This window comes from Mirounga leonina, unplaced genomic scaffold, assembly GCF_011800145.1.
Source record: "Mirounga leonina isolate KUSES-001 unplaced genomic scaffold, KU_Mleo_1.0 Mir_151, whole genome shotgun sequence".
Lineage (NCBI taxonomy): Eukaryota > Metazoa > Chordata > Mammalia > Carnivora > Phocidae > Mirounga > Mirounga leonina.
Window position 1 is genome coordinate 29,841,752 of NW_023270377.1, and position 27,022 is coordinate 29,868,773.

The 27,022-nt window shown below is 37.8% G+C and overlaps 1 protein-coding gene across 2 annotated transcripts in view; it reads right to left on the bottom strand.

Moving 5' to 3' along the window:
• PARD3B (par-3 family cell polarity regulator beta) overlaps window positions 1-27,022 on the bottom strand; it is a 995,632-nt gene that overhangs the window by 393,986 nt on the left and 574,624 nt on the right. For both annotated transcript variants that reach the window (XM_035007317.1, XM_035007318.1), the window contains exon 11: window positions 11,528-11,713. In XM_035007317.1, coding sequence (XP_034863208.1) covers window positions 11,528-11,713 — 186 coding nt within the window. The remainder of the gene's footprint in view (window positions 1-11,527; window positions 11,714-27,022) is intronic.

The following is a 27,022-nucleotide window of genomic DNA, read 5'->3' on the forward strand; positions in this document are numbered from 1 at the left end:
AAAGCTGCTCTGGAGAGCTAATGCCGTGATGGAGACGCACTGCACGTGCCACCTGCTGGTGAGGGCGCGTGGGCTTGCAGAGGCTGCCCAAAGGACCAGATGCTCCTGAGTGAAGAAAGTGGGATGTCAAGGCGACGAGATCGATCCAGAAGGGCGTTCGATCAGAGCTGGAAAACGTCTGAGTGGACTGCCTCCACAGAGCATGATGTCCCCTCCCTTCCTCTTGTTTTCCCACTCCACTTAACCTTTACCCTAATTTGGAACAAATCTGGAAATGAGATTTACAGGAAAGGCCAAACAAGAAAGAAATCTCTCCATTTCTATGATCTAATTTTGAGTGGGGCACAGAAAGACTGAGGTTAAGGTTACACAGAACAGGGTAAAACAAAAAACAACCTTAATGGTTTAGTCATGTGAAGTGAGACACAACTCGAGAAATCATTCTGGTTTATTTTGGCCTTTAGTGGAAGGAGGACTAAAGGATTGAGTCTTGAGAAGGAGGCTGGGAGGGTCACTAAAAATCGGATGTAAGATTTTTAAAGAGGAGGAGGAAGCAGAAGAGTTGGATCAAGATCCTCGCCCTGTTAACAGGAAATGAGGTCTAGCATTGGATTTGCAGAGGCTTAGTCTTGGCAGAACACCTCTTCCTCTATGATATGAAGAAAGATAAAGATTGAAGCTTTATGGGTATCTCTAGGATGGAGGAAATAAAATCTGAGTGAGATTCCACCTGGTAACCTCATGTGAACCTTGTCTGTAAAGTATGGGGCAAGGTCTATGTGAAGAGGTAAATAAGAGATAAGGAGATATAAGGACTTTTTTTTTTGATAAAATAATCTCTTACGAACAGGTACTAAGCACAAACTTTCATTTCTAGCTACATTCGAAGTCTCAAGCACACAGAGCACTACATTGAAGTAGAACATGTTTGCTGTATCCAAGTCCCAAACAAAAAGGCAGGTCAGGTCACCCTGGGGCAGTTGGGATTTTTTTTTGGAAGACATACACATTTATCACAAGCATCACTGGAGAGCTGTGGGCATGATAAAAATCCACACACTCTCATTTTCAGGCTTGGCTGGTCTGTTGCTCTTGGTGTGTGCTTTCTCTGTATAAGATAAATGATGGGTAATTTCATTAATGGTGATGCCAGTAAGTGCCATGTTGTTCTAACATTTAGAATATAATCACAGAACTTAGAGCTTGATAGGTCCTTTGAGATCATCTTGTCCAACCTCTTCTGTACAGATAAATAATGTGATGCTCAAAGAGGATGCAAAGCCATTCGTTGAACTCATCTTAAGAGAAGGCACTTCCCCATGGGCTGGGACTTGCTCAGCTAGTTAGGGTCAGAGCTAGATCAGGAGAGCCCAAGTCCTGGCTTCTTAGCATTCTCCATTCCTAACCATTCTCTCTGCTACATAGATGATGGTGACTAGTTCCTAAAGAAGTAACGCTTCAAGAAAGAAACATTCCAAACCGGCGAGGACAATATGTCACCAGATGTCTCCTGGAAGAGAGCCTGATACAAAATCCAGAGTCAGATGGCAGAAGATATGGTGACTGGTGCTTGTGCTGGGGGATGGCAGGACAACTGTCTTCTTCTGCAGAAGCAGGAGACAATTTGTTCACCTCTCTAGCCATAAGGACATAAATGCATACCCATGTCTGGGCTTGATCAAAAATGAAAGTGATTCAATGGGAAGCTCATTAAATATCTCTAACTCGGACTCATTAAATATCCTTCACAATTGTATATGTCCATTGTGTATGCTTTGGGATAATTTTGACCAAGAAAAGCACTTTTTTATGGTTTTATCTTTTTCTTTTAATACTATGTTTAAGTGCATACTTAGACATGAGAATGCTAACTCTCATCAACTCATTTTATAGAAGTGATTTCAACTATCTGGGGATAAAACTCAGTAATTTTAGAATATTTATTTCATTGTAATTTGGGTCATGCTTGTGTCTGTTAAAGAAAAAAAATCCCTTTCTGCTATAGACTGAATGCTTGTGTCCCTCCTCCCCCACCCCTCTTCCAAATACATATGTTTCAAATATGTGAGGTTATTAGGAGGGAACCTTCATAAATGGGATTAGTGCCCATATAAAACAGGCCTGAGAGAGATTCCTCACCCCCTCTGCCATGTGAAGGTACAGAAAGCAGATGGCTATCTATCGATCTGAAATGGGCCCTCACCAGACACTGTATCTGCTGGCGCCTTGATGTTAGACTTCGGCCTCCACAACTGGGAAAAATAAACTTGTTTTCTATAAGCCACCCCATTATGGCAGTCTGCTGAAGCAGCCCAAGCAGACTAAGACACTTTCCTTCCTATTTTACTGCCATCAGGCCCCTAACTAACAAGACTCCTCATCTCTGGCAACTATACTCTTCATCTCTGGTCAACCCCATAACCAACTCTATCCATCCTCAAGCAGGAGGGAGTAAAGGAAGTTCCCCAAAGAGGAAGGAGAACAGAGTAAAGATAAAAAGTAACTTCCTTAGGACACCTAAGGACAAATAAAAACTGGTACAAGATTTAGGTCTTCTCCATGTCCTGGGATTGCTTCAAATCTCATCAGCCCTAACCCAGTTCTAATGCAATAGGATGAGTGGCCCAGGAGACAAGATGTTTGAGAATTACCGTCTCCCTTTTACTAAGCACCTAACATAGGCCAGTCTTTATGCAAATGTTTTGTATATGCTCTTTCATTTTTTTCTCACGACAATCCTGTGAGAGAAATACTACTCTCCACTATTTAAGAGATGTAGAAATGGAGAGTCAAAGAGATAAAATGATTTGTCAAAGGTTATTGGCATGGCTAGGTGTCCTTGCCTCTGAGTCAGACATGTACCTGTTATGCTATGTTGCTTCTAAGATCAGAGTTCTAGAGATGATTAAAGACATTACAATTATTAATGACAATAATTATTTAATGAGTTTCTTCTTTGGGTAGTCATTGTGCTAAGCCCATGATGTACACTAGATGATTTAATCTTTACAACAGTCCTATACATTGGGGACTGTTGCCCTCATTTTATAAAAAAGAAACCAAGAATTAGGTCAGTTAAATGCATTGTTACAAGTCACAATTCTAAAGCAGATTTGAACTAGGACTGGGTCACTGTGAAGGCCATGTTTCCAACTATTTTGCTAGGGATTCTTGACTTTTATGGACTCTTAGATTCCTTTGAGAATCTAATAAAGGCTACAGATTCACACCTCTTAAAAATATTTACACCACAGCTTCTCCACAGATGCACATTTGGACCAGATAATTCTTTGTAATGGGGGCAGTCATATATTTTTGTAGGATATTCCATATGCCCACTGAAGTATATCCACAATTTCCAGGGCATCTAGTGACCTTATATTTCAGCACCTGTTGTAGTCAATGGTGCCCGGGTACTACCTCTACGATGATTACTGATGACATTGTATGGCTTAATCCACCTCTTTTGGCTAATTTTTTTGTAAGGTCCCTTTACCTCTGAAGTTCCAATGAACACAGAATGGAGAGTAAGGAAGCCTAAGCAAAGAACTAGCCTCTGCAAAACATGAAACAAGCATGAGAGAGTGGGCTGGCTTTTCTTGGGAGTAGCTGGCTGGAACCCAAGGCCACTCCGCATTAGGCCAGGGTGTTGAGAGGATTAATCATGACCAGATGCCGGCTCCTGCCTCTGCATGTTTCTAATGGGCCCTCAGTAAAGGCTCCTGGGATATTATCAATACCCAGAGCCCAAATCCCAAAGCCTGACTTCAGACTGCCAAGCAGGATTTCCCTAGAGTGGGCTGGGACTCCAGGCAAGATGACACCTGATTGAAGGAAAGGATTGTCCTGAACAAATCCTTCACAAGGCCCTAAAATCATTCCATGACAACATCTGCCTACCATATTTTTGCAAAAAAAAAAAAAAAAAAAAAAAAAAAAAAATCCAACCTACAAGAGAACTTTGCATTCCAGATTGAAATCATTTGACTTCATTTAAAAACAATAGCAATGAAAGGAAAAGAATAAATCAAGATTTTAAAATACAGTTTTTAAAACAAAGAAGGGGAATAAAGAAAGCTGGTAAGACTAGAAGCATATATGTTCTTGTCTTGAAGAGTATCTACCTACATTAATCAACATTTTACATCATCTGTCCTAACACAATTTCAACCAATATGAACAGAGCCAATTCTTCCCAAGTAAGAGCTCTATTTTCCAGGGACAAGACATTGTATTCTGGGGTAGACACCATGGTGACATGGCCTGTATTTCTCCTTCTGTCCAAAATGTCCTTTGCATTCCTACTCACCCACTGAATATCTATCTTTCAAAACAAGGCTCAGCAACTGCCTTCCATTCATAGATTTCTCCATAGAGAGGATTAACTGCTCCATCATCTCCCCACCTATGATACTTTAATAATATTCATCTACCATACTTCTATCATATGAGAGTTGTTCATATTTTTAACTTACTATGCCACCAGCTTCCTAGATTATGGAATGAGTTGTTTTAAGTTCCTGATCTCCGGTCTATACTATATATTGCAGAACTCACTAGAGATGCTCAAGAAGTGCATGCTAAGTCGAGTCACTTGAAAAACCTTTCATTCTGGTGCTCTGGACCTGGTGCTACATCTGTAGATGTAGGTGTTCATCTACAATGAACAAATGGTTTATGTAACAAACTGTAACTGTGAGAGATTCACGAACCCAGGCTGGCCTGAACATGCCATCACATGTTCACAGAACCTTTAGACTTCTAGAAGTGAAGCTGGATTACTTCCTGTGTACTGGCCCAATAGTCACTTCCTCAATGACTGTAAAATTTAAATTTACTCATTTAATTCAATATTGTTTTAAAAGCTTCACTCCATTATTATGTAGCAAACTGGTGAAGTCTCAGGATTATACCATTTACTTGGTATTTGTGGTATTTGAAACTGTTTTTGCCAAAGAAAACAGAAGAATATTATTTAGAACGTCAGAATATATATATAATCAAAACCATTCCAATACTTTCAAAATGTATTATAATTCTTTCATTTTAAGCTCCCTCTGGAAAAATGCAGGGCATAAATATATCCTAACTTATAGACTCTACTATACTCATTACCGATTCTTATAATTTCCTCAGCAAAAAAAGTTTGAGAAGCACTGACTTAAAGAGTTATCACAAATATTCCCTGGACTACTACGCAGTAATAGAATTTTGTGCTTATCTGACACTTCTGCTTCCTGTCATTTCAGCTTCCTCGCCATATATTCTTATCTCCTTCCTGATTTTCTGTTTTTGGTTTACTTTGGCCTAGGAAACTGGATAATAAAAAGCTTATTAAGGCATATGTGTTTCACATGAGTTAAGAAGATTCTGCCATGAGTGCCTAACCAGGCTAGAATCTGAGGCCTTTTCAACTTACTGAAAATCATCTTATTTAATTAACAAAAAAAAGAACTATATTCTTGTTTGTGCTAAAATTGCTTAAATTCTTGTCACTGGAAGAATGGGTCCAAAGCAAAGTACCAAGGACAAAACTTGGATCATGTTATGAATATAGTTATATATATGAATATATAAATACATATGATAAATATTAAAAATATATAGTAAATATATATAAATACATATAAGTTTTCTCTCTCTCTCTCTATATATATAGAATATATATCTATTCTATAAATACCCATAATGAAGGTGACTATAGCTTTACAGGTGAAAGGTACATCTTCAGAGTCAAAGTATCATCATCATGGTATATCAACTTTCATAGAATATAGTTTCCTTTTTGATTAAGACTACCAATTCTTACAATTTCTTTCAGCCCATGGAGATAATCATGGAGTCCAAAATACACTCCAAAATGATGTAGGTTTCCAAAATTTTATCTGGCATGGTATGGATTTCTTATTTGATTTCCATGCATAAAATAAAAATGTGTAAGTGATAAATATCAGCAAGAAAAGCAACGATTAATTAGCTGATATTGTGAGATTTTAAAAATAATGTTATAGTACCTCTTTATAAAATAGTTGCTACTGGAAAGAAACCATTAAATGATGAGCCTGACTATCTGAATTAACATATGCCAACATTTTTGGTTTTTTAATAAAGGGAAATTGGGTTAAATAATTAGCATAACAATAGATAATATTTTTCTCATGTTTAGGTTAATAATTTCATTTTTAAGGTAAAATTCTTATTGGATATACAATGACTATGAATTTTTCCAGGCAAGGTTCCTGCTTTTAGGTATGCATAAAATGTATCACATTTTTGTGGTCGGGATGAAATGTCAGAGTTTGGCTTCCCACAGTTGAGGATCTGCAATGGAGCGATTGACATCCTTGAGTGTAGGGTCTGTCGGTCAGAGGTAAAAACCTGGAAGACGTGATTGCTGGTAACAATTGTTATGGTTTTCCACCAGCAGAAAACATTTATCAATTTTAAGAAGAATGGGTAGTTGAAGAAATCATGTAACATTTAGTGTTCCTTAAGAGCTGTCCCTTGTAACTTCCTTTGAATTCATTAACTATAGATCCACCACATGATTTATAGATACCAGTAGAGATGGAGTTGGAAATGACTCACACTGGGAACTCCTACCGGACTCCTGTTGAGTAGCTAGACTGCCGCTAACTGTTCCAGGTTATGAAGAGACATGAAGATTCAGGATCAAGCACTATATTCCCAGAAATTCTGGAACTGTGTATATTCACTCTAAAAATTCACATTTTAGTCATTTCAAAATAGGGAGATTACTTGTATTAGATCATTTTTTTTCTTTTACCTCATCCTAAATAGTGTAGATTATGAAATCCTACCTCTCTCAGAGGGAGTATTCCAAATTTCCTAAGCACACTAGAATCAAATTACTTAAATTATGTCTATTTCATATTCTGAGTGCATGCATTTGCAATTAGCTATGTCAGGCATTTTTCTTTCATTTAATTTCATCATCATCAAGTAGTATTTATTAAGCACAAACCTGGCTAATTAATTTTCTAGAGAATAACAGGTATTCTTAAATCCATTCTATTTAAGAGATCTTAAATAATCTGACACATGATATTTTTTCCCTTAGCAAAAATTGCCTTTAAATTTTAATTTTTACTTTATTATTTGAAGGTTTCAGGAGGACAAAGTCTACTCCCAAAGTCTGTATATTCAAATAAAAAATGTCATTCAGAATTAATATAACAGATTCCATGAGATTTTTATTCTTACTACAGCATACTAATATTCTATCTCAATTTTTTAAAAATATCACTCTTCTAGTTATTTTTTTTCCTAAAAGTGATTTATTTTTAAGGTAGAAACTAAGAGAAATAGGCAGCTTAAGTTATTATAATCATTAGATGTAAAAATGCATTTTTTCTTAAAAATTCAGTTACTATAGTTCATGAAAAGCAAAGCAAAAGAAAGCCACTGATCTCAGAATTCAAAATGTTTAGCCAGTGAGGATGAGAATATTGAAGGTCTTCAAACCTGTCGTCAAGACGTGTGTGCTTTAGTGGAGGAAAGGAAAAGCTAATTTTTATGTGGATTTGGGGAAAGGAGAGTATTCTTCTCAAGGTACTTTTTTTCTAACTGCAACAGAGACAATATTCCTTTTCATTTAACAATAATCACACCACCACATTCACTTTAAATTCCAATCACAGAACTGGAATTTTAGAAAAGCATCCTCAAGAACCTCATAATGCCACTCAGGTCTTGGTTCATAAGACATTAAACCCATAGACTTCTCTCTAGTATTTTTGGGTTCTGGTAGCAATTACCCTGTACTTTTAGCGGCCAATGCCCAGTAAGAATGACAGAAACTAAAACGGAACTACAAACATGCAATGCCTGTTACTGTTTAAGCAAACTGGCATCAATACTCAGTCATATTTGGCTACTGAGGTCAATGGTCACTTTGTACTTTGAAAAGCAGAGCTCAAAATGATGCTTCAGAAGGGTCCACCAAGAACTCCGTGGGCTGAAGGGGTCTGAAATGGCAGATGTTGTGTCCTGACACAAGTGGGGAAGAGTTCTGGGATTTACTTCTTGATATGCAGAGTGGAATTTAAATATTAATGAGATTATGCATTTGGATAACTCTGAATAGTGTACAAATATTGTTCAGTTTGCCCCTCGAGTGAGAGGAATTCACTTCCAAGAGGGAATTCTAGAAGAACCAGGTGCTTTCATTTTCAAACAGAGATTTACATCTCCATTAGAAATAACTCAAATAAGAGAGGAAATGATAGAAAGCAGTAGCCCAAGAGGTAAATAAAAACAATACAAATAAATAAAAAGAGAAAAGAAAGAAAAAAGAGGCCCTTAATTATAGTCACAGTCACACAGTGGTTCGGGGCTTTTGCATCTGGCAAGAAGTAGCCTCTCTTTGTTTATACCAATGGAAGCCCCCAGGAGAATACAGCACAGAGAATCCACAGGAAGAATTTGGTCATACTTTTCAAAGTAGTTTAGTCTTCAAAAATCCACCTTCCCTAAAGGGAAAAACACCTTGAGAACCAATTAGTGGTACAAAGGGCCAGGAGAAAAAGATTGTGCTCTGGCAGAAAGATTATTTTGTTGATTTCAGGTAAAAACCTAGGGCCAGATGCTAAAGTGGATGTTCCCCATGCCTATCTCTCCTTTGCCCCAGGGACACTGCAGTCTGTTACATTTGTATCTTCTCAAACAGGGACAGGAACAAAGTCTCAAAACAATTTTTGTAAGACATAATCCTGAATCACAGAACAGGTGGCAATTTTCTGAAGAGTAACAGTGGATTATTGCAACAGCAGCAGAAGAATAAAAAGATACGTTCTCTCTCTCTTTTTCTGGTTAATCAGATTTCTTGTGAGCAAAGCTTAGTCCTCTACCATTTACTCTGCAAAAAGTAAACAAGACAAATGGATACTAAACATTCACAATAAGGCTAAATTCATGATTGATGCCTCTTACTGTTTAAGATCAGCTATAAATATGCTGTCCAGTGGTTTTTAGTGGTGTGATTGTCTGACTCAGCAGACCAGTGTCAGGAAAGAAATTTACATAAATGGAAAGTGAAATCTTTCTTCAAGAAACAAGACGGTTAGAAACTGCTTAGGTAAGGAGATGCTCACTTACACAAACATGGATACATATTAAACCTACTCTCCGATATCTGCTTGAGCTTAAGTTATTGCCCATAAAGAAGCTAAGATGTTTGCTTTTAATTTCCAAAAAATCATTTCAGTTCCAATTTTACTTGGAATAAATTCTGTAAACAGAACTGCCCTTAGGTATAAGAAGAATAAAATCAATCTGGTATCCACAAGCATGACCAAGACTCATCCTTAAACACAGCACATGTTTAGATATCTTGGCTAAGGGTGACAAGCTTGATACCAGACAACTCCAGGGTAACAGCTCCTGATCTCTAGGAATATGAACGGATGAGATGAAGGAGGCTTCACTGCAGTGCAGTGGAGTGCAGGATCTGAAGTCAGACTGCCCGGGTTCAAATCTTAGTTTAAGAAATTCTTGGCTCTGTGACCACAGGAGAGGCACTAGGCTCTGTAATCTGCAATTTCCCTATGATGGAACGGCATGATAATCATCCAGTGTAAAAATGAAGAATAAAATTAGAGAATCCACCTAAAGTACTTATCACTGCACCCAGCATACATTAAGTGCTAAGCACAATGAAGGTTAATTGCTGCTATTGTTATTACTACTATTTTCCTTTTGCTCCTGGTTCTGCGCATCTGAGCCAGATGGGAGAGTTTGACAGACTGAACCACTGGCCCCAACTCTTCACCTTTCTCTGGACTCACACCTTTGCCACAGCCTCATCAGGGGTGGACTGTGTTTCTCCAGGCCTTGACCTTGGACTCACCCACATGCCTGCTTTGGTCAGAGGCGCCCACGCACACGTGCATGTGTATGTTGTGTGAGCGGATCAGTGCCTAGGATTTAAGAGGCTTCACTCTTTGCTGCTGGCCCTCTGCCACCTCAGGGCATGAGAAGAACATGGTCCAGCTAGCACGCTGGTCCTGGGTAGGTGAGGTACACGGAGGACATTCAGACCTGCAGACGTATGGTGTGACGAGAGACACAGCAGCCTGAACCACAGCCCCTTTGGTTGTCCTGCAGAGCCATGAGGGGCGTAAAGGCTTACTGATGTATGTTACTGAAATCTTGTCATTATTTATTATGCAAAAAAAAATTAACTGATCCAAGGAGTACATTAAAAAGTTGTCTACCCACAATGAATTTCTTATTTCCCAAGGAAAAAAGGCATTAGCTCAGTGTCTAGGTCTGAAACAAATGTGGAATCATAAGTGAGAAGAGACAAAGGCTTCAACAAAGCCAGGATTCCAGGACCAGAGATGCTCCTGTAAACCCTACTTAGGCCTTCTTGGCTTTTGTTTAGGGAGGGTCACGTGTGATTAACAACAGATTATTTTTAAATGGCTAACATTTGTTGAAAGGTTCCCATAGGCACCGTGCTAGACAATATGCATACGGTATCTCTCTTAGTCCTCCTAAGAGCACTAGGAGGTAGGCTCCATTAATTTTACTCATTTTACAAATGAGGAAACTGAGGCATACGGAGACAAGTAACTTCTCCACATTGACAGCGGGTGAGAGTAGTCTGGGCAGGATGCAAACTCAAGAAGCCTCATGGCATGGCATGAAATGATGATGGTGGGGAGGAGAGCTGGCAATAAGCACAAACATGGTTTCCCTCCCTCTCTAATCACTTTGCTGTTTTAATCACAGTGTGTGTGTTAATTTAATCCTTAGGACACTTGAATTAGGTGTTACCTATTATGCACCCTCCAGAGATGAAGAAAGGGGAGCACTGCAGGTCAAGTTCCTAGCCCACTTTCCCATGTGGCTAGCGATGGTGTGCTAGTTGGAGCACAAGGAGATGAAGCTGGATCTGAACCCAGGCAACCTAGTTAACCATTACACTATGTTAATAGCAATGATCACACTTCTCACCCCAATGTGAAAAGGCAGAATCACGTTCTTTCCTTTTTTTCTGGAAATCTGTAAGCTTTTCCAAGTTCAAAGGCAAACATGCATTCCTGGCACCATGGCTATCTTCAAGTGCATATAATGTGATAAATAACCTTTAATTTACACTACAATCATTCTCAGGCTGCACTGAGCTTTCATTCTTGCAAAAGCAATTTCCTTATTTGCTGCCTTCATGTTGACTTGTCTTTAGTTTTGTTTTTCTGAATGTATTTTTAGGTTCAACTCTGTCAGGTTACAAATTCAGAGGAATCCTAACAGTGATAAAAGGAATGGGAGAAAGAGTATTAATCATGATGGGTTTAGAGAACAACGTCTAGAAAATAAAACTAACCACACAGAGTGTGAACACAGATGATTGTTGCCCAGATCTGTTCACACATACACTTCCTGCACCTGCAGGAGAGCCTTGTGGTCTCACGTCTTCAGACACTCTCTCCACCCAGTTCCCAAACAGCCACATCTCAAGCACCTTCACACTGACATGCAAACAAACAGCAGTCCTACTGACCTTGAAAGCAGCACCTCCATGGATGATGGATTTGATAAAAATTCCCAAGTCCGTTCCAGTTTCTCGAGATTTGTTCCCTTTCAAGCTCACGCCAAGACCAGCAGAACCTGAATCATTCAGCGGGATCTCGAAGGTGAGTTGCTCAGTTGTTTCCAGTGAGAGTGCATAGCAATCAGGTTCTCCTTTCTGTTGAAGTATACATGGAAAGAGTGAAGGGAAGAAAGCAGATTAGTGTTTACACCCAAATGGCCAAACACAGAGGCGACTGGCAAGACAGTTTGATTGGACCTCTAACAGGCTGGTCTTCTCTCTCTACAAGGAGCCACCACCATGTCCATGGGTGGTGGAAGAGTTCTTGGGAGTCATATTTCCTGGTGGTCAACAGAGAGGATCCTTTGGCTAGGTGGAGTCATGCCATTTGAAACATCCTGAAAATACTTGGAAATTCCGCAGAATAGTCCCAATAATTAAAAAGGCTGGATATTACTTAGGGGATCTTAAGTACCAGAAAAGACCTTAGAGATAAGGTGATCTTAATATCTTCATTATACAGATGAAGAAACAGCTTAGTGTAGAAACATGCTAAAATTTTGGGGAAATACTTGGCTTGCATAATTTAAAACACATTATTTACCATGGAAAAAATGTTCTTGATCAAGAATGTCAACTGGATAGAGAGAACTGAAAAAAATGTTATCTTAAACTTAGGGAAATGTGATTTATAATGAGAATCACTGAATTAAACCTCACTTTGTCCAACTCATGCCTTAAGTTTGCTTCTTTGAGAGTATAACTCACTGGCAATCAGATTTTGAACCTAAACAAAAATGATAATGCACGACAAACATTTGTGTCCATCTAGCCACAACCACAGCTGTTCTCAAAAAAATAGAGTAACAGTGTACGGAGGCAACAGGCACACTAAGGGTTCAAGTTTCCAGGGAGAAGCATAAGGTTAATCATACTTGGCCCCTGATGTTTTCAAATATACAGCAGCGACTACAGAAAAGTGCTGTCCATATGATAATCTTTGCAGGTGTCCCTACTGCATCCCTCCCAAGCTCGCAGAAACATGAAACTCGGCCACAGTGTTTAACTGGAAAATTTGAAAATGAGATAGCCCTAGAAACCTTCAAATCATTCTAGGTCGGTAGTTCTTTCCGCTCTGTAATTATGTCTAGAAACTCTCATCTTAGGTCACTTCTATAAAATTGCATATTTTAAAAATGACTGTGAATGTCTGAATATCAGTCACCAAATAACAACTAGAAAATGAGAAGTCGCCAAGAACCCATAATTAAAACAGGATTAAGAGGCTGATCATTGCCAGACCCACTGACCTAGTATTTTCAACTCCTACCAAAATAGAGAAAGCCCATGTCTACCTTTAAAGAAATAGTTCCTTCATTTAATTTCACTGCAAATGAAGTTAGCTATAAAAATTTGGACAATAGGTGGTTTCAAAGAAATGAAACTTTACTGCTTGATTTAATAATTAATAAATCCATTACTAGTTAGTTCTTTTAACAAACTCACTATATTATTATCTAAGAAGCATCCCATTATTTGATTCAAACTAGCTGTCCTTTTTTCCCCTCCATGGGAATGCCATAGTTAAATATGAAAAGTAAATTGTTAGCCTTCATCTTTGTCTTCTAGAATGTCCTATTTAGAACATTTGATAATCATTTATGCTTCCCAGTCTCTCTGGGGTTTGCTTAATTTTAGTCTAATAAAGTTCCACTGAATTAAAGTACAAATTAAAGAACAGCTGTTCTTCCTAGAGGTTTGTGAACACCATTTTAGAGGAAGACTAGAAGCCTCTTTGGCTTTTTATCTACTAGAGACAAAATGACACAAGGCTAAGTTTTGCTTGAGTAATGTTTTCAAATCACTTTATTCTGTGATCAAATATGATTTCTTTGGCAACTGTGTTTAATTAAGATTGACAATCACTATTTGTACCAACACCTTTCATTTATTACATATGTGGTAAAAACAAAATAGAAACCAAGTGATTTATGGCTATCTTTTCATTTGTGCGTATGTCTTATTTCATTTTTTTGTTTTTATTTTAATTCCAGTTAGTTAACATACAGTGTTATATTAGTTTCAGGTGTACGATATAGTGATTCAATACTTCCATACATCACCTTGTGCTCATCACAAGTGCCCTTCTTAATCCCCTTCACCTATTTAACCCATCCCCGCACCGACCTCTCCTCTGGTAACCATCAGTTTGTTCTCTATAGTTAAGAGTCTGTTTCTTGGTTTGTCCCTTTCTCTCTTTCTTTTTCCCTTTGTTCATTTGTTTTCTTAAATTCCACATCTGAGTGAAATCATATGATATTTGTCTTTCTCTGACTTATTTCACTTAGCATAATACTCTCTAGCTCCATTCACATTGTCGCAAATGGCAAGATTTCATTCTTTTTGTGGCTGAGAAATATTCCATTGTACACATATGCCATATTTTCTTTATCCTTTCATCAGTTGATGGACACTTGGGCTGTTTCCATAATTTGGCTACTGTAGATAAAGCTGCTATAAACATCAGGGTGCATGTATCCCTTTGAATTAGTATTTTCGAATTCTTGGTAAATACCTAGTAGTGCAGTTACTAGATCATAGGGTAGTTCTATTTTTAACTTTTTGAAGAAACTCCATACTGTTTTCCAGAGTAGCTGCACCAGTTTGCATTCCCATCAACAGGCAAGAGGGTTCCCCTTTTAAGTCCCTGATACCTGACAGCCAGAAATAGAACAACAAAAACAATCTAGTGGCTAACAATGGTTCTAAGTGCTTTACACATATTAACATACTTACTCTTCATAACAACCCTATGAGGAATACTATCATGCCCATTTTACAGATGAGGAGACTGAAATGCACAGCAGGTAAGTACCATGATTACAGTCCATGAGACTTGACAGTGTTGGGGCTTTGTGAGGTCAAGGCAGTGTGGTTCCTGTGTCAGACTCTTAACTGCTATGCTATGTCTCATCCTCTGTGAACCACTATGACTTGGCCTACTCACAAGAAATCCCAAGACTGATTCCCACAACAACAGTGAGACACAATGCAATTTCACGTACTCAACTATAGTTCTGTTTTATATCTTTCTGACACTGTACCAGGCTCAAGGCATAATTAGTGGCATTATCATTGCTATTCACCCAATGGTGAAGGAAGCCATTATAGTAGTTAACATAGCCATTTCCTCTATTAGAAATAAATGTCCCTTTACCTAATATACAAAAAAATCAATATGCTGAATGTCTTCCTTCAATAATCTTGCTTCAACAAAGAACTCTAAAAATTAAACTCAAATCTTGCCAGACAACATTTTGGAGAAGAGGAATTAAGGCCTCACAAATGCCCCAAATGCAGGACCTTAGTGATAGGATGATCCCAAAGGCAATGACATACCCACATATCCACACTTTGGATCCTCCCTTGCTTCCTATCTTTCAGACAAGAGCTCTTTCTACAATACCCCTTGCTTTTTACACTCACAATTATCCAGAGGGGAAAAAAATCGAGATGCTGGCATAAGAAAGGAAATCTTGTGAATTTCATTCATTTTTTTTTTTTTTTCTTTTCATTATTTCTTATTCTTTGCCACTGGAGGCCATGTCTCTCGATACAAAGTCTGTGAGGTTCCTTGAGCCAGGCCCAGGATGGATGCCCAAATGCCCCTAGCGCATATGTCTTGGCCTAATGCCCTGGTACCCACCCAGGGCCAGCCTTTCAGGGTCCACAACTAAAGCTTTCTCAATCTCAGCAGTACTGAATTTTGGGGCCTGATAATTCTTTGTTGTGGAAGGCTGTCCTATGCATTAAAGGACAGTCAGCAGAATCTGTGGCTATTACCTACTAGATGCCAATAGTACCTCCTTCCCCAGTTATGATAACCCCAAATGCCTTCTGACACTGCCAAATGTCTCCTGGGCTCAAAATCACTTCCAGCTGAAAACCACTGCCCTGTACGGTCAACTTTAACTGCCAAGTACTGTCAAGTTTAAGGCAACTGCCAAGTATGGTCAAGTTTAAGGCAAGTGGGGTCCAGAGAAGTATTTGGGATTTCAGTGTTGCCTGCTGATATGTTCCCAAGTACCAGAAAGGGACTAAGTCTCAGGCTACAGGTTTGTGACTGACCACTTAGTTGGTCACGGATTTCTGCACTTAGTTATGTCTCTGATTGTATGTCTCTCATTATATGGCAGCTAATTTTCTAGGGGAAGAAATACGGTCTTTGGGGGATTAACAGAGTAAGAAAAGTGATAAATATTGAATTTATTGGTACATACACAAAATGCTGACTTTTATTAATATAACACAGAAAAAAAATTTAGCCTATCAAGTGGTGTTTGTTAGGTTAGTTATGCTTCTGTATATGCTGATTTGTACTTTTCTTATTTATTAAGAATCATAGACTTCTATAAAATAGTATTAACATAAAGACTTATACTCATGTGAGAACATAACATTAAGTATAATAATGTATGTGTACAGTACATTTCAACTATATAACATATACACTATCTATACACTGACACCTACCCATCTACCTATTACCTACCTGCCTCACAACCCTGCCCCATCTCTCTGCATATGTGTATATATCTGCATAGAAAAAAAAGATAGTTATCCACTGGCACTGCAATATGGACCACAGTTTCCTTCTTTATAATTTTTCTGTGTTTTCTAGACATTTATCCATCATTATAAAAAGATAAATGTTTTTGAAAGGAATTTATGAAGGTATAAGAACCATCTGCTATATTATTGCATGGCCAACTAGAAAGATGTAAACACATCTCTATAATGACACACACGCATGTTTACACATACGCATTTTCTAATACTACCTATACTATATGTAATATGTATTACCCTGAAGTAGTATATATACTATATGCATTCTTTAAAACTACATAATATATAATGTGTATGTGCATTCTCTCTATACATATATATGCAGGTGTGTTTATGTGTGCATGTATGTGTGTAGTACATTTATATCCCTCTTAGATTGCCAATGACTTCCATGTTACTAAATCCGATGGTCAGTTGTCATCTTTTATCTTTCCTGATCTACAGGAGCGTTAGACCAAATTGATGAAGCCCTACTTTTTGAAATATTTTCTTTTCTTGGTCCCAGGACATCACTTTCTTATAGTTCATCTCCCGCTTCATGGTAGACTCCTTTACAATTCCCTTTGCTGATTCTTCCCCATCTCACCAATCTTTAAGTTAGTGTCCTAAGAATCATTTTTGAAGTTACCTCACCTAATTTCATGGTTTTAAATATTATTTACACACTCATGAGGCATAAATTCCTATCTCCACCTCTCTCCCCTAAACAAGACTCACATAACCAATTCTCTAGTGAACAATTTTATTAGGATTCCTACCTTGAAATCCTCATGTCGAAGTAGATCATCCCTTAAACCTGTTCCTCCTGAGCAAGTATAGGGAACTGTATTCTTTCAGACATTCTAGCAAGAGACCTCAATGTCATTGTTGATTTCCTTCTTATCTCACACTCTATATCCAACCCGTCAGCAACTCCTGTCAGCTCTACTTTAAAAACACACCCAGGGCGCCTGCGTGGCTCAGTCAGTTAAGCATCTGCCTTGGGCTCAGGTCGTGATCCCAGGGTCCTGGGATCGAGGCCCACATCTGGCTCTGTGCTCAGCCAGGAGTCTGTTTCTCCCTCTTCCTTTGCTCCTCCCCCTGCTCGTGCTCTCTCTGTCTCTGTCTCTAATAAATTAATGAAATCTTTAAAAAAAACAAACACCCAGAATTCTATCACTTTAACCATCTGGGGCACCACTGCTTCTCTCCTGACACTCTCTGTACTAGTGTCTCCTTTCTGCCTCCCTGCTTCCACTTTTCTCCTCTTCAGGGTATTTCTCAACACAGCAGCCAGAATGGTCCCATTAAAACAAATACTCAAAACCTTCTGGTGACTTCCCACCTCATTCAGAGAAAATGTTAGTGTCCTACAAATTCTAAGCTGAGTGCCCTGACTCTTCTCTCTGCTCATCTCTACTACTACTTATCCTATGCTTGCTGCATTGCCTTTCTTCTTTTCTTCAGTACATCCTTCATCCTTCATGCTTCTGCCCCAAGACCTTCGCATAACCTCTTCTCTCTGCTGTGAATGCTCCTCCCCTAGATTCCTGCAGACCTCCTTCCCTCACTACCTTCAATTCTCTGTTCAAATATCAATTTACTAGTGAGGTTGTCTCTGACCATTCAGTTTCAAATTGCTTAAATGCCCTCTCAATACCACCCTACCCATGATTACTATCCTGCTTTTCCTCCACAGTACTTATCACATATTGTATACATGCTTACTTATTTTATTTTTTTTAATTTATTTATTTATTAGAGAGAGAGAGAGCTTGGGGGGCAGGAGGAGAAAGAGAGAATCTTAAGTAGACTCCATGTTGAGCATAGAGCCCGACTCAGGGCCCGATCTCACAAATCTGAGACCACCACCAGAGCCAAAACCACTTAACCACTTAGTCCTTTAAACAACTTTACCACCCAGGTGCTCCTGCTCATTTGTTTTTGTTTGTTTGTTTCTTTTATTATTTTTTTAATTTTTAACTTTATTTTTAATTTTATTATGTTTTTAATAGGGTCTCTTGAATGCGGGAACTTTTACATTATTCTGATTCTTTTTCCACCAATTTATTGCCAGTGCTTAAAACAGTGCCAGACTCAAAAATAGGCACTGGATAACTATATGCTGAGTGAATAAACATACATAGATAGATATAGATGTTTGTGTGTATGTCCAACAGTATGTGCTTGTGTATACGTACACGTGTATCTGTAAATATATATTTGTGGGTTGTATACATATATATGTAAAAAAATAAACTGCTGGTATCACATTTGATTTCTACCATTCCAGATTTCACTAATTTAAAGGTTTATAAATTAGTTCTTACATTAAAAATAATTATAAAAAGCACAAAGTATCATAGTTTTAAGAAACCTTAAAAGTAACCTAGTCCAATTTCCCTTTTCACACAATGCTTCCAGTTCCTAGGAGAGATGATAACATAGCTCAGTGTCAGCATCAGATCCTCAGTGAAGGCATCAAGAAGTGTTATTGCTATCAATCTGTGATGAACACTGGACTGCTCATGGTTTTAAATTAGAACATGTACTTCAAAACTTTACTGAATACTGCAAACAGCAGTATTCATGGTACATTTCATCAAGTCTGGGAAGCACTGTACCCAAAGACACACCAGCCTTCTTTCTGTTTACCCTCCAAGCAAAAACATATATGTGTACACATACACCTATAAACAAAAGTTTCATGAAACAATACTTAACCAGAGTGCAATGCTTTTTAGTGATTTCTATGATATCTTATTTAATTTTTAATTTGGTCACAATCCTCTACACTAATTTCATAATTCAATACTGGAACATAATTTTCAATTGGGAAAACACTGAAATTATTTATATATATATAATTTTATTAAATAAAAAAATAAATGAAATGCAAAACCAAATGGTGAGTAAATTGTTAACAGGTATAAGTAAAATTAGATATATATATATGTATATACATATATATATTGTTTTTATTAAATAAAAAAATAAATGAAATGCAAAACCAAATGGTGAGCAAAATGTTAACTGACTTATCCTAATTTTTATAAGCCATTTTTTATCCTAACCACCCCTAGCCTTAATTAATCCTTTAATCTCTTTTATACAAATTTTCTTCAAGTTCTTACAGCTGCTGTTCTGTTATCATAATTAAATATATTTTACCTTATCCCTCCCATCCAGTTATGTCTTTCCCTATTTTTCCATTCCCTCACTTTGTTCTCTGTAATACTATCTCTATTCCCAAGCACAACGAATAACCTGTTAGAGCTGGAATAAAGAAATGAGATTGGCCCATTCTGGCCTGAGTGACAAGAGTCACTCTTTGCAAAACATAGAGATCCAACAAATTTTTATCAAGCATCTCATATGTATGCAACACTGTTATATGAAGTGGCCAGTCTACATAGAGATAACTGGCAAAAAGTTTACTGTACAATATGCGAGGACCTTTCTGTTTCATTCACAGAATTATCTGGAAAGGAAGAGTCGAATTTAAGAATAGGAAAAAAGAAACAGAGGAATCTACATAGTTGGACCTTGAGAGATATACTAACCATTTTTATCAAACAAATATCATGGAGAATAAAGAAGCTGAGAAAAAGAGAGATAAACAACTACTGGATCATGAGGGGAGAATTCAAGAGATAAGTGATACCATAAAGCAAAACAACATTAGAATAATTGGGATCCCAGAAGAAGAAACAGAGAAAGGGGCAGAAGTTGTATTGGAGCAAATTATAGCAGAGAACTTCCCTAATTTGGGGAACGAAACAGGCATCAAAATCCAGGAGGCACAGAGAAACCCCTCAAAATCAGTAAAAACAGGTCAACCCCCCAACATCTAAAGTAAAACTTACAAGTCTCAAGGAACAAAGAGAAAAATCCTGAAAACAGCTCAGGACAAAAGGTCTGTAACCTACAGTGGTAGAAACATTAGATTGCCAGCAGATCTATCCACAGAGACCTGGCAGGCCAGAAAGGACTGGCAGGATATACTCAGAGCACTAAATGAGAAAAATATGCAGCCAAGAATACTATATCCAGCTAGGCTGTCATTGAAAATAGAAGGAGAGATCAAAAGCTTCCAGGACAAACAAAAACTAAAAGAATTTGCGAACACCAAACTAGCCCTACAAGAAATATTGAAAGGGGTCATCTAAGCAAAGAAAGAGCCTAAAAGTAACATAGACAATATACAGTAACAGTCACCTTACAGGCAATACAATGGCACTAAATTCATATCTTTCAATAGTTACCCTGAATGTAAATGGGCTAAATGCCCCAATCAAAAGACACAGGGTATCAGATTGGATTAAAAAAACAAGACCCATTGATATGCTGTCTGCAAGGGACTCATTTTAGACCCCAAGACACCTCCAGTTTGAAAGTGAGGGGGTGGAAAACCATCTACCATGCTAATGGACACCAAAAGAAAGCTGGGGTGGCAATCCTTATATCAGACAAATTAGATTTTAAACCAAAGACTATAATAAGAGATGAGGAAGGACACTACATCATAGTTAAAGGGCCTATCCAACAAGAAAATCTAACAATTGTAAATATCTATGCCCCTAACATGGGAGCAGCCAGTTATACAAGCCAGTTAATAACAAAATAAAAGAAACACATCGACAATAATACAATAATAGTAAGGGACTGTAACACACCCCCTCACTGAAATGGATGGATCATCTAAGCAAAAGATCAACAAGGAAATAAAGGCTTTAAATGACACTGGACCAGATGGACTTCACAGATATATTCAGAATATTCCATCCCAAAGCAACAGAATACATATTCTTCTCTAGTGTCCATGGAACATTCTCCAGACTAGATCTCATCCTGAGTCACAAATCAGGTTTCAACTAGTACCAAAAGATTAGGATCATTCCCTGCCTATTTTCAGACCACAATGCTTTGAAACTAGAATTCAATCAAAAGAAGAAAGTCAGAAAGAACTCAAATACATGGAGGTTAAAGAGCATCCTACTAAAGAATGAATGGGTCAACCAGGAAATTAAAGAAGAATTAAAAAAATTCATGGAAACAAATGAAAATGAAAACACAAGTTTTCAAAATCTTTGGGATGAACCACAGGCGGTCCTAAGAGGGAAGTATATAGCAATACAAGCCTTTCTCAAGAAACAAGAAAGGTCTCAAATACACAACCTAACCCTACACCTGAAGGAGCTGGAGAAAGAACAGCAAATAAAGCCTAAACCCAGCAGGAGAAGATCAGAGCAGAAATCAATGAAATAGAAACCAAAAGAACAGTAAAACAGATCAACGAAACTAGGAGCTGGTTCTTTGAAAGAATTACCAAGATTGATAAACCCCTGGCCAGACTTATCAAAAAGAAAAGACAAAGGACCCAAATAAACAAAATCATGAATGAAAGAGGACAGATCACAACCAATACCAAAGAAATACAAACAATTATAAGAACATATTATGAACAAGTATATGCCAGCAAATTAGATAATCTGGAAGAAATGGGTGCATTCCTAGAGATGTATAAACTACCAAAACTGAACCAGGAAGAAATAGAAAACCTGAAAAGACCCATAACCAGTAAGGAAATTGAAGCAATAATCAAAAATCTCCCAACAAACAAGAGCCCAGGGCCAGATGGCTTCCCAGGGGAATTCTACCAAACGTTTAAAGAAGAATTAATACCTACTCTTCTGAAACTGTCCAAAAAATAGAAATGGAAGGAAAACTTCCAAACTCATTTTATGAGGCCAGCATTACCTTGGTCCCAAAACCAGACAAGACCCCATCAAAAAGGAGAACTACAGAGCAATATCCCTGATGAACATCAATGCAAAAATTCTCACCAAAATACTAGCCAACAGGATCCAACAGTACATTAAAAGGATTTTTCACCACCACCAAGTAGGATTTATTCCTGGGCTGCAAGGTTGGTTCAATATCCACAAATCAATCAATGTGATACACTACATTAATAAAAGAAAGAACAAGAACCATATGATCCTCTCAATAGATGCAGAAAAAGCACTTGACAAAGTACAGCATCCTTTCTTGATCAAAACTCTTCACAGTGTAGGGATAGAGGGTACATACCTCAATATCATAAAAGCCATCTATGAAAAAACCACAGCGAATATCATTCTCAATAGGGAAAAACTGAGAGCTTTTCCCCTAAGGTCAGGAACATGGCAGGGATGTCCACTATCACCACTGCTATTCAACATAGTACTAGAAGTCCTAGCCTCAGCAATCAGACAATAAAAAGAAATAAAAGGCATCCGAATCGGCAAAGAAGAAGTGAAACTCTCACTTTTTACAGATGATATGATACTGTATGTGGAAAACCCAAAAGACTCCACCCCAAAACTGCTAGAACTCATACAGATTTCAGTAAAGTTGCAGGATATAAAATCAATGCACAGAAATCAGTTGCATTTCTATACACCAACAATAAGACAGAAGAAAGAGAAATTAAGGAGTCGATCCCATTTACAATTGTACCCAAACCCTTAAGATATCTAGGAATAAATCTAACCAAATAGGCGAAGAAACTGTACTCTGAAAACTATAGAATACTCATGAAAGAAATTGAGGAAGACACAAAGAAATGGAAAAACGTTCCATGCTCATGGCCTGGACGAACAAATACTGTGAAAATGTATGCTACCTAGAGCAATCTACACATTTAATGCAATCCCTATCAAAATACCATCAACTTATTTCAAAGAAATGGAACTAATAATCCTAAAATTTGTGTGGAACCAGAAAAGACCCTGAATAGCCAGAGGAATGTTGAAAAAGGAAAACAAAGCTGGTGGCATCACAATTCCAGACTTCAAGCTCTATTACAAAGCTGTGATCATCAAGACAGTATGGTACTGGCACAAGAACAAGAACAGACACATAGATCAATGGAACAGGATAGAGAGCTCAGAAATGGACCCTCAACTCTATGGTCAACTAATCTTCGACAAAGCAGGAAAGAATGTGCAATGGAAAAAAGACAGTCTCTTCAACAAATGGTGTTGGGAAAATTGGACAGCCACATGCAGAAGAATGAAACTGGACCATTTCCTTACACCACACACAAATATACTCAAAATGGATGAAAGACCTAAATGGCAGACAGGAATCCAACAAAATCCTAGAGGAGAACACAGGCAGCAACCTCTTTGACTTCAGCCGTAGCAACTTCTTCCTAAACACATCACCAAAGGCAAGGGAAGCAAGGGCAAAAATGAACTATTGGGACTTCATCAAGATAAAAAGCTTTTGCACAGCAAAGGAAACAGTCAACCAAACCAAAAGATAACCGACAGAATGGGAGAAGATATTTGCAAATGACATGTCAGATAAAGGGCTAATATCCAAAATCTATAAAGAACTTAACAAACTCAACACCCAAAGAACAAATAATCCAATCAAGAAATGGGCAGAAGATATGAACAGACATTTCTGCAAAGAAGACATCCAAATGGCCAACAGACACATGAAAAAGTGCTCAACATCACTGGGCATCAGGGAAATACAAATCACACCAGTCAGAATGGCTAAAATTAACAAGTCAGGAAACGACAGATGTTGGCAAGGATGCGGAGAAAGGGGAATCCTCCTACACTGTTGGTGGGAATTCAAGCTGGTGTAGCCACTCTGGAAAACAGTATGGAGGGTCCTCAAAAAGTTGAAAATAGAGCTATCCTACAACCCAGCAGTTGCACTACTGGGTATTTACGGCAAAGACACAAATGTAGTGATCTGAAGGGGCACGTGCACCCCAATGTTTATAGCAGCAATGTCCACAATAGCCAAACTATGGAAGGAGCCTAGATGTCCATCAACAGATGAATGGATAAGAAGATGTGGTGTATATATATATACAATGGAATATTATGCAGCCATCAAAAGGAATGAAATCTGGCCATTTGCAATGACGTGGATGGAACCGGAGGGTATTATGCTAAGCGAAATAAGTAAATCAGAGAAAAACAAGTATCATATGACCTCGCTGATATGAGGAATTTGAGAAACAAGACAGAGGATCATAGGGGATGGGAGGGAAAAATGAAACAAGATGAAACCAGAGAGGGACACAAACCATAAGAGACTCTTAATCCCAGGAAACAAAGTGAAGGTTGCTGGAGGGAGGGGGGTGGCAGGATGGGGTGGCTGGGTGGACACTGGGGAGGGTATGTACTATGGTGAGTGCTGTGAATTGTGTAAGACTGATGAATCACAGACCTTTACCCCTGAAACAAATAATACATTATATGTTAACTTAAAAAAAGACACACACACAAAAAAAACCCAAAAAACAAATATCAAAAGTAATTACTTAGTGTGAGAAGAGGAAAGGGAGGTGGAAGATGACTTGCTAGGCATCTATATTATTTGCTTAAGAGTATTCCAAATAGGGCCATCTCTGGAATCAGAAATGTTCTTTAGTGCAAAGCAGTACTTGATTCACACATGCTAGTATAGTAATAACCCAGCCTTCCAAACTCCAGGGGAATCCACCGATCTGTAGGGCCAGTGTTCAATTTCTCAGAAGCCTAGGTCAGACCTGAAAGCATCCATGCTGAACCTTTTATGGCCCTCATTTCATTCAATGCTGTGCTCTTGGCTCAGCACAAGCAAGCTCTGAATGTCTTTGCCTTGCCTCCCAAATGTGTAATTAGTCTGTACTGTGAGCTTACTTTATGCAAGAGTTATGATTTACATGCAATCATTTTGTCAATTACCAAAACTCAAACAAGAGGGCTTTAAGGGAAAAAAAAATGAATATATATATATTATATAAAGCATATATATATATTTTATATAAAGCATATATATATTATATAAAGCATATATATATATTTTATATAAAGCAAAAGCCATACCTGGCAATTCTGCCAGGATATTTTATAATAAGCTTAAGCAGTATTAACTTTTGCCTAAGTAAATTCTAAGGAATTTGAGGTGATAAAACTTTTGTTATAGCTAAATAAATTTTCATTACAATGAAAGGATAAGATACCTGCAAGACATGTAATTTTCTGAATTTTTAACATTTTCTAAAAAAGTATGGGTAGCTATTATAAGCATGAAAAGGTTTTGGTCAATTGGATTACATAAAATTCAGAATGTGAATATCACCCTTGAGTAGGGATAAGAGGCTCCTTCCAGCAGCTGGGAGGCATTCTATTTTAGATTGTACTTTTCAGAGAGTAAAGAAAACACAGCAAGAGATGAGCAGGCACACGCAAAGGTAAATGGAGATCCAAGGATGATTATCTTAATAAAGGTAAAAGACTTCCCCCCCCAACTGTTGCTAATATATAAATGAAATCAGCAGAACCCTGGGTGATTTATAAGTGGACAGATTATTTTTTAAAGTCTTTCACCTTCTGGGCAATATAGACAAATCAGAAGAAAGAGTCAGAGGTCATACTGCAGATAATTTAAAAATCTTCTGAGTCATACTGTAGGTTGTTGATAATTAACCCAATCAATGGGGGAAACTTCTTAAATGTAGGTTTCTTATGGGTAGCTCGATTATCAATATAGTAAATATATGTCCTCCTTATGTGATGTCCTTAAGTAAATATTCATCTACGTTCAAGTACTTTATAACCAAAGACCCGAATGAAGAAAATCCTACAAAATGTCTGTAATTGAGACACTTTTTTCATGTTTTTTGATATCCATTCTCTGGAAAGGATGAGGAAAGAACCTACTGAACATAAGAGCTGACTTCTGACTGCACTTATCAAAATTTCCTTTAAGTCAAAGATTAATCTAATACCAGGAAACAAATTTCCAAAAAAAATGTCCATTCTTCATTGTCTGCTCAATATAAAAATGCTTTAATGTAATACTAAGAGATTAAAACTAACAGAAGTAAGTCAAAGTTAAGATTCCTATAGCTGTCCTTTTTCTTCTCCTACTTATGGTATATATACTTGAAAGATCAGCAAATTCCATAGTTTAGTAACACTGGCAAAAAACACTGTTTTTTCTTTTTTCTGATAAACATGGAAGAAATGAATATAATATATTGCATCATGAAAAGTAGTATAAATGAATATATTACAATTCAGGCAGCATGGATTCTTTATAAAACTAGAAACTGCTTTGTTTATATGGGGAAGAAATAGGTCCTTTTTGTTTTGTGTTTATTCCTTCCCATTAAAAGTGAACTACGGAAACCTGATTAAAATGTCTTAAACCTTTTATAGACAATCATTCAGTGTTTAAAATACAAGAATACACGCTTTTACATAAGATTTAAGAACAAACAGTACGATTGTAATAATACTCTAAAAAGGAAGCATAGAGGGCCTGATTCTTAGAGGAGCAGACCTATTTGAAAAGCTGGAGTCCTAGGTGAAATACTTCCAATATCTTTGCCATCCCAAATACTCTGTCTGCCAAGCTATCTGCATTTGACAGCTTTAAAAGACAACTCAAATATCCAGGACAAAAGCTGAACATAAATAAAAAATACGGAGCACTTCATGGAAGTGAGCACACCAGTTATGGTGCCTGTTCCACACACAGCCTGTCACTGTTCAGGAAGGGGTAGCAACTCACTGAATTGGAGGTGCCCTCCGACCCCACGACTGTCAGTCCATAGGTGGCTCATGCTTGCTGCAGGGGTCTGGCCCAAGGCCACGCCCAATTAGAGAGGGTTTTAGAAACCAACTATGCCAGCCAAATTGGTTCCTTCTAAGACTTGGATCCATGTAAGGTCTAGAACACAGGGTCACAGTCATTGCATGTGAGGACAAATACCCCAATAGTTTCTATTATGAAAAATTCTAGGGAAAAGGTTTATTTTAGGACTTCTCACTGTTTTTAAGAGGTTAATACATATTC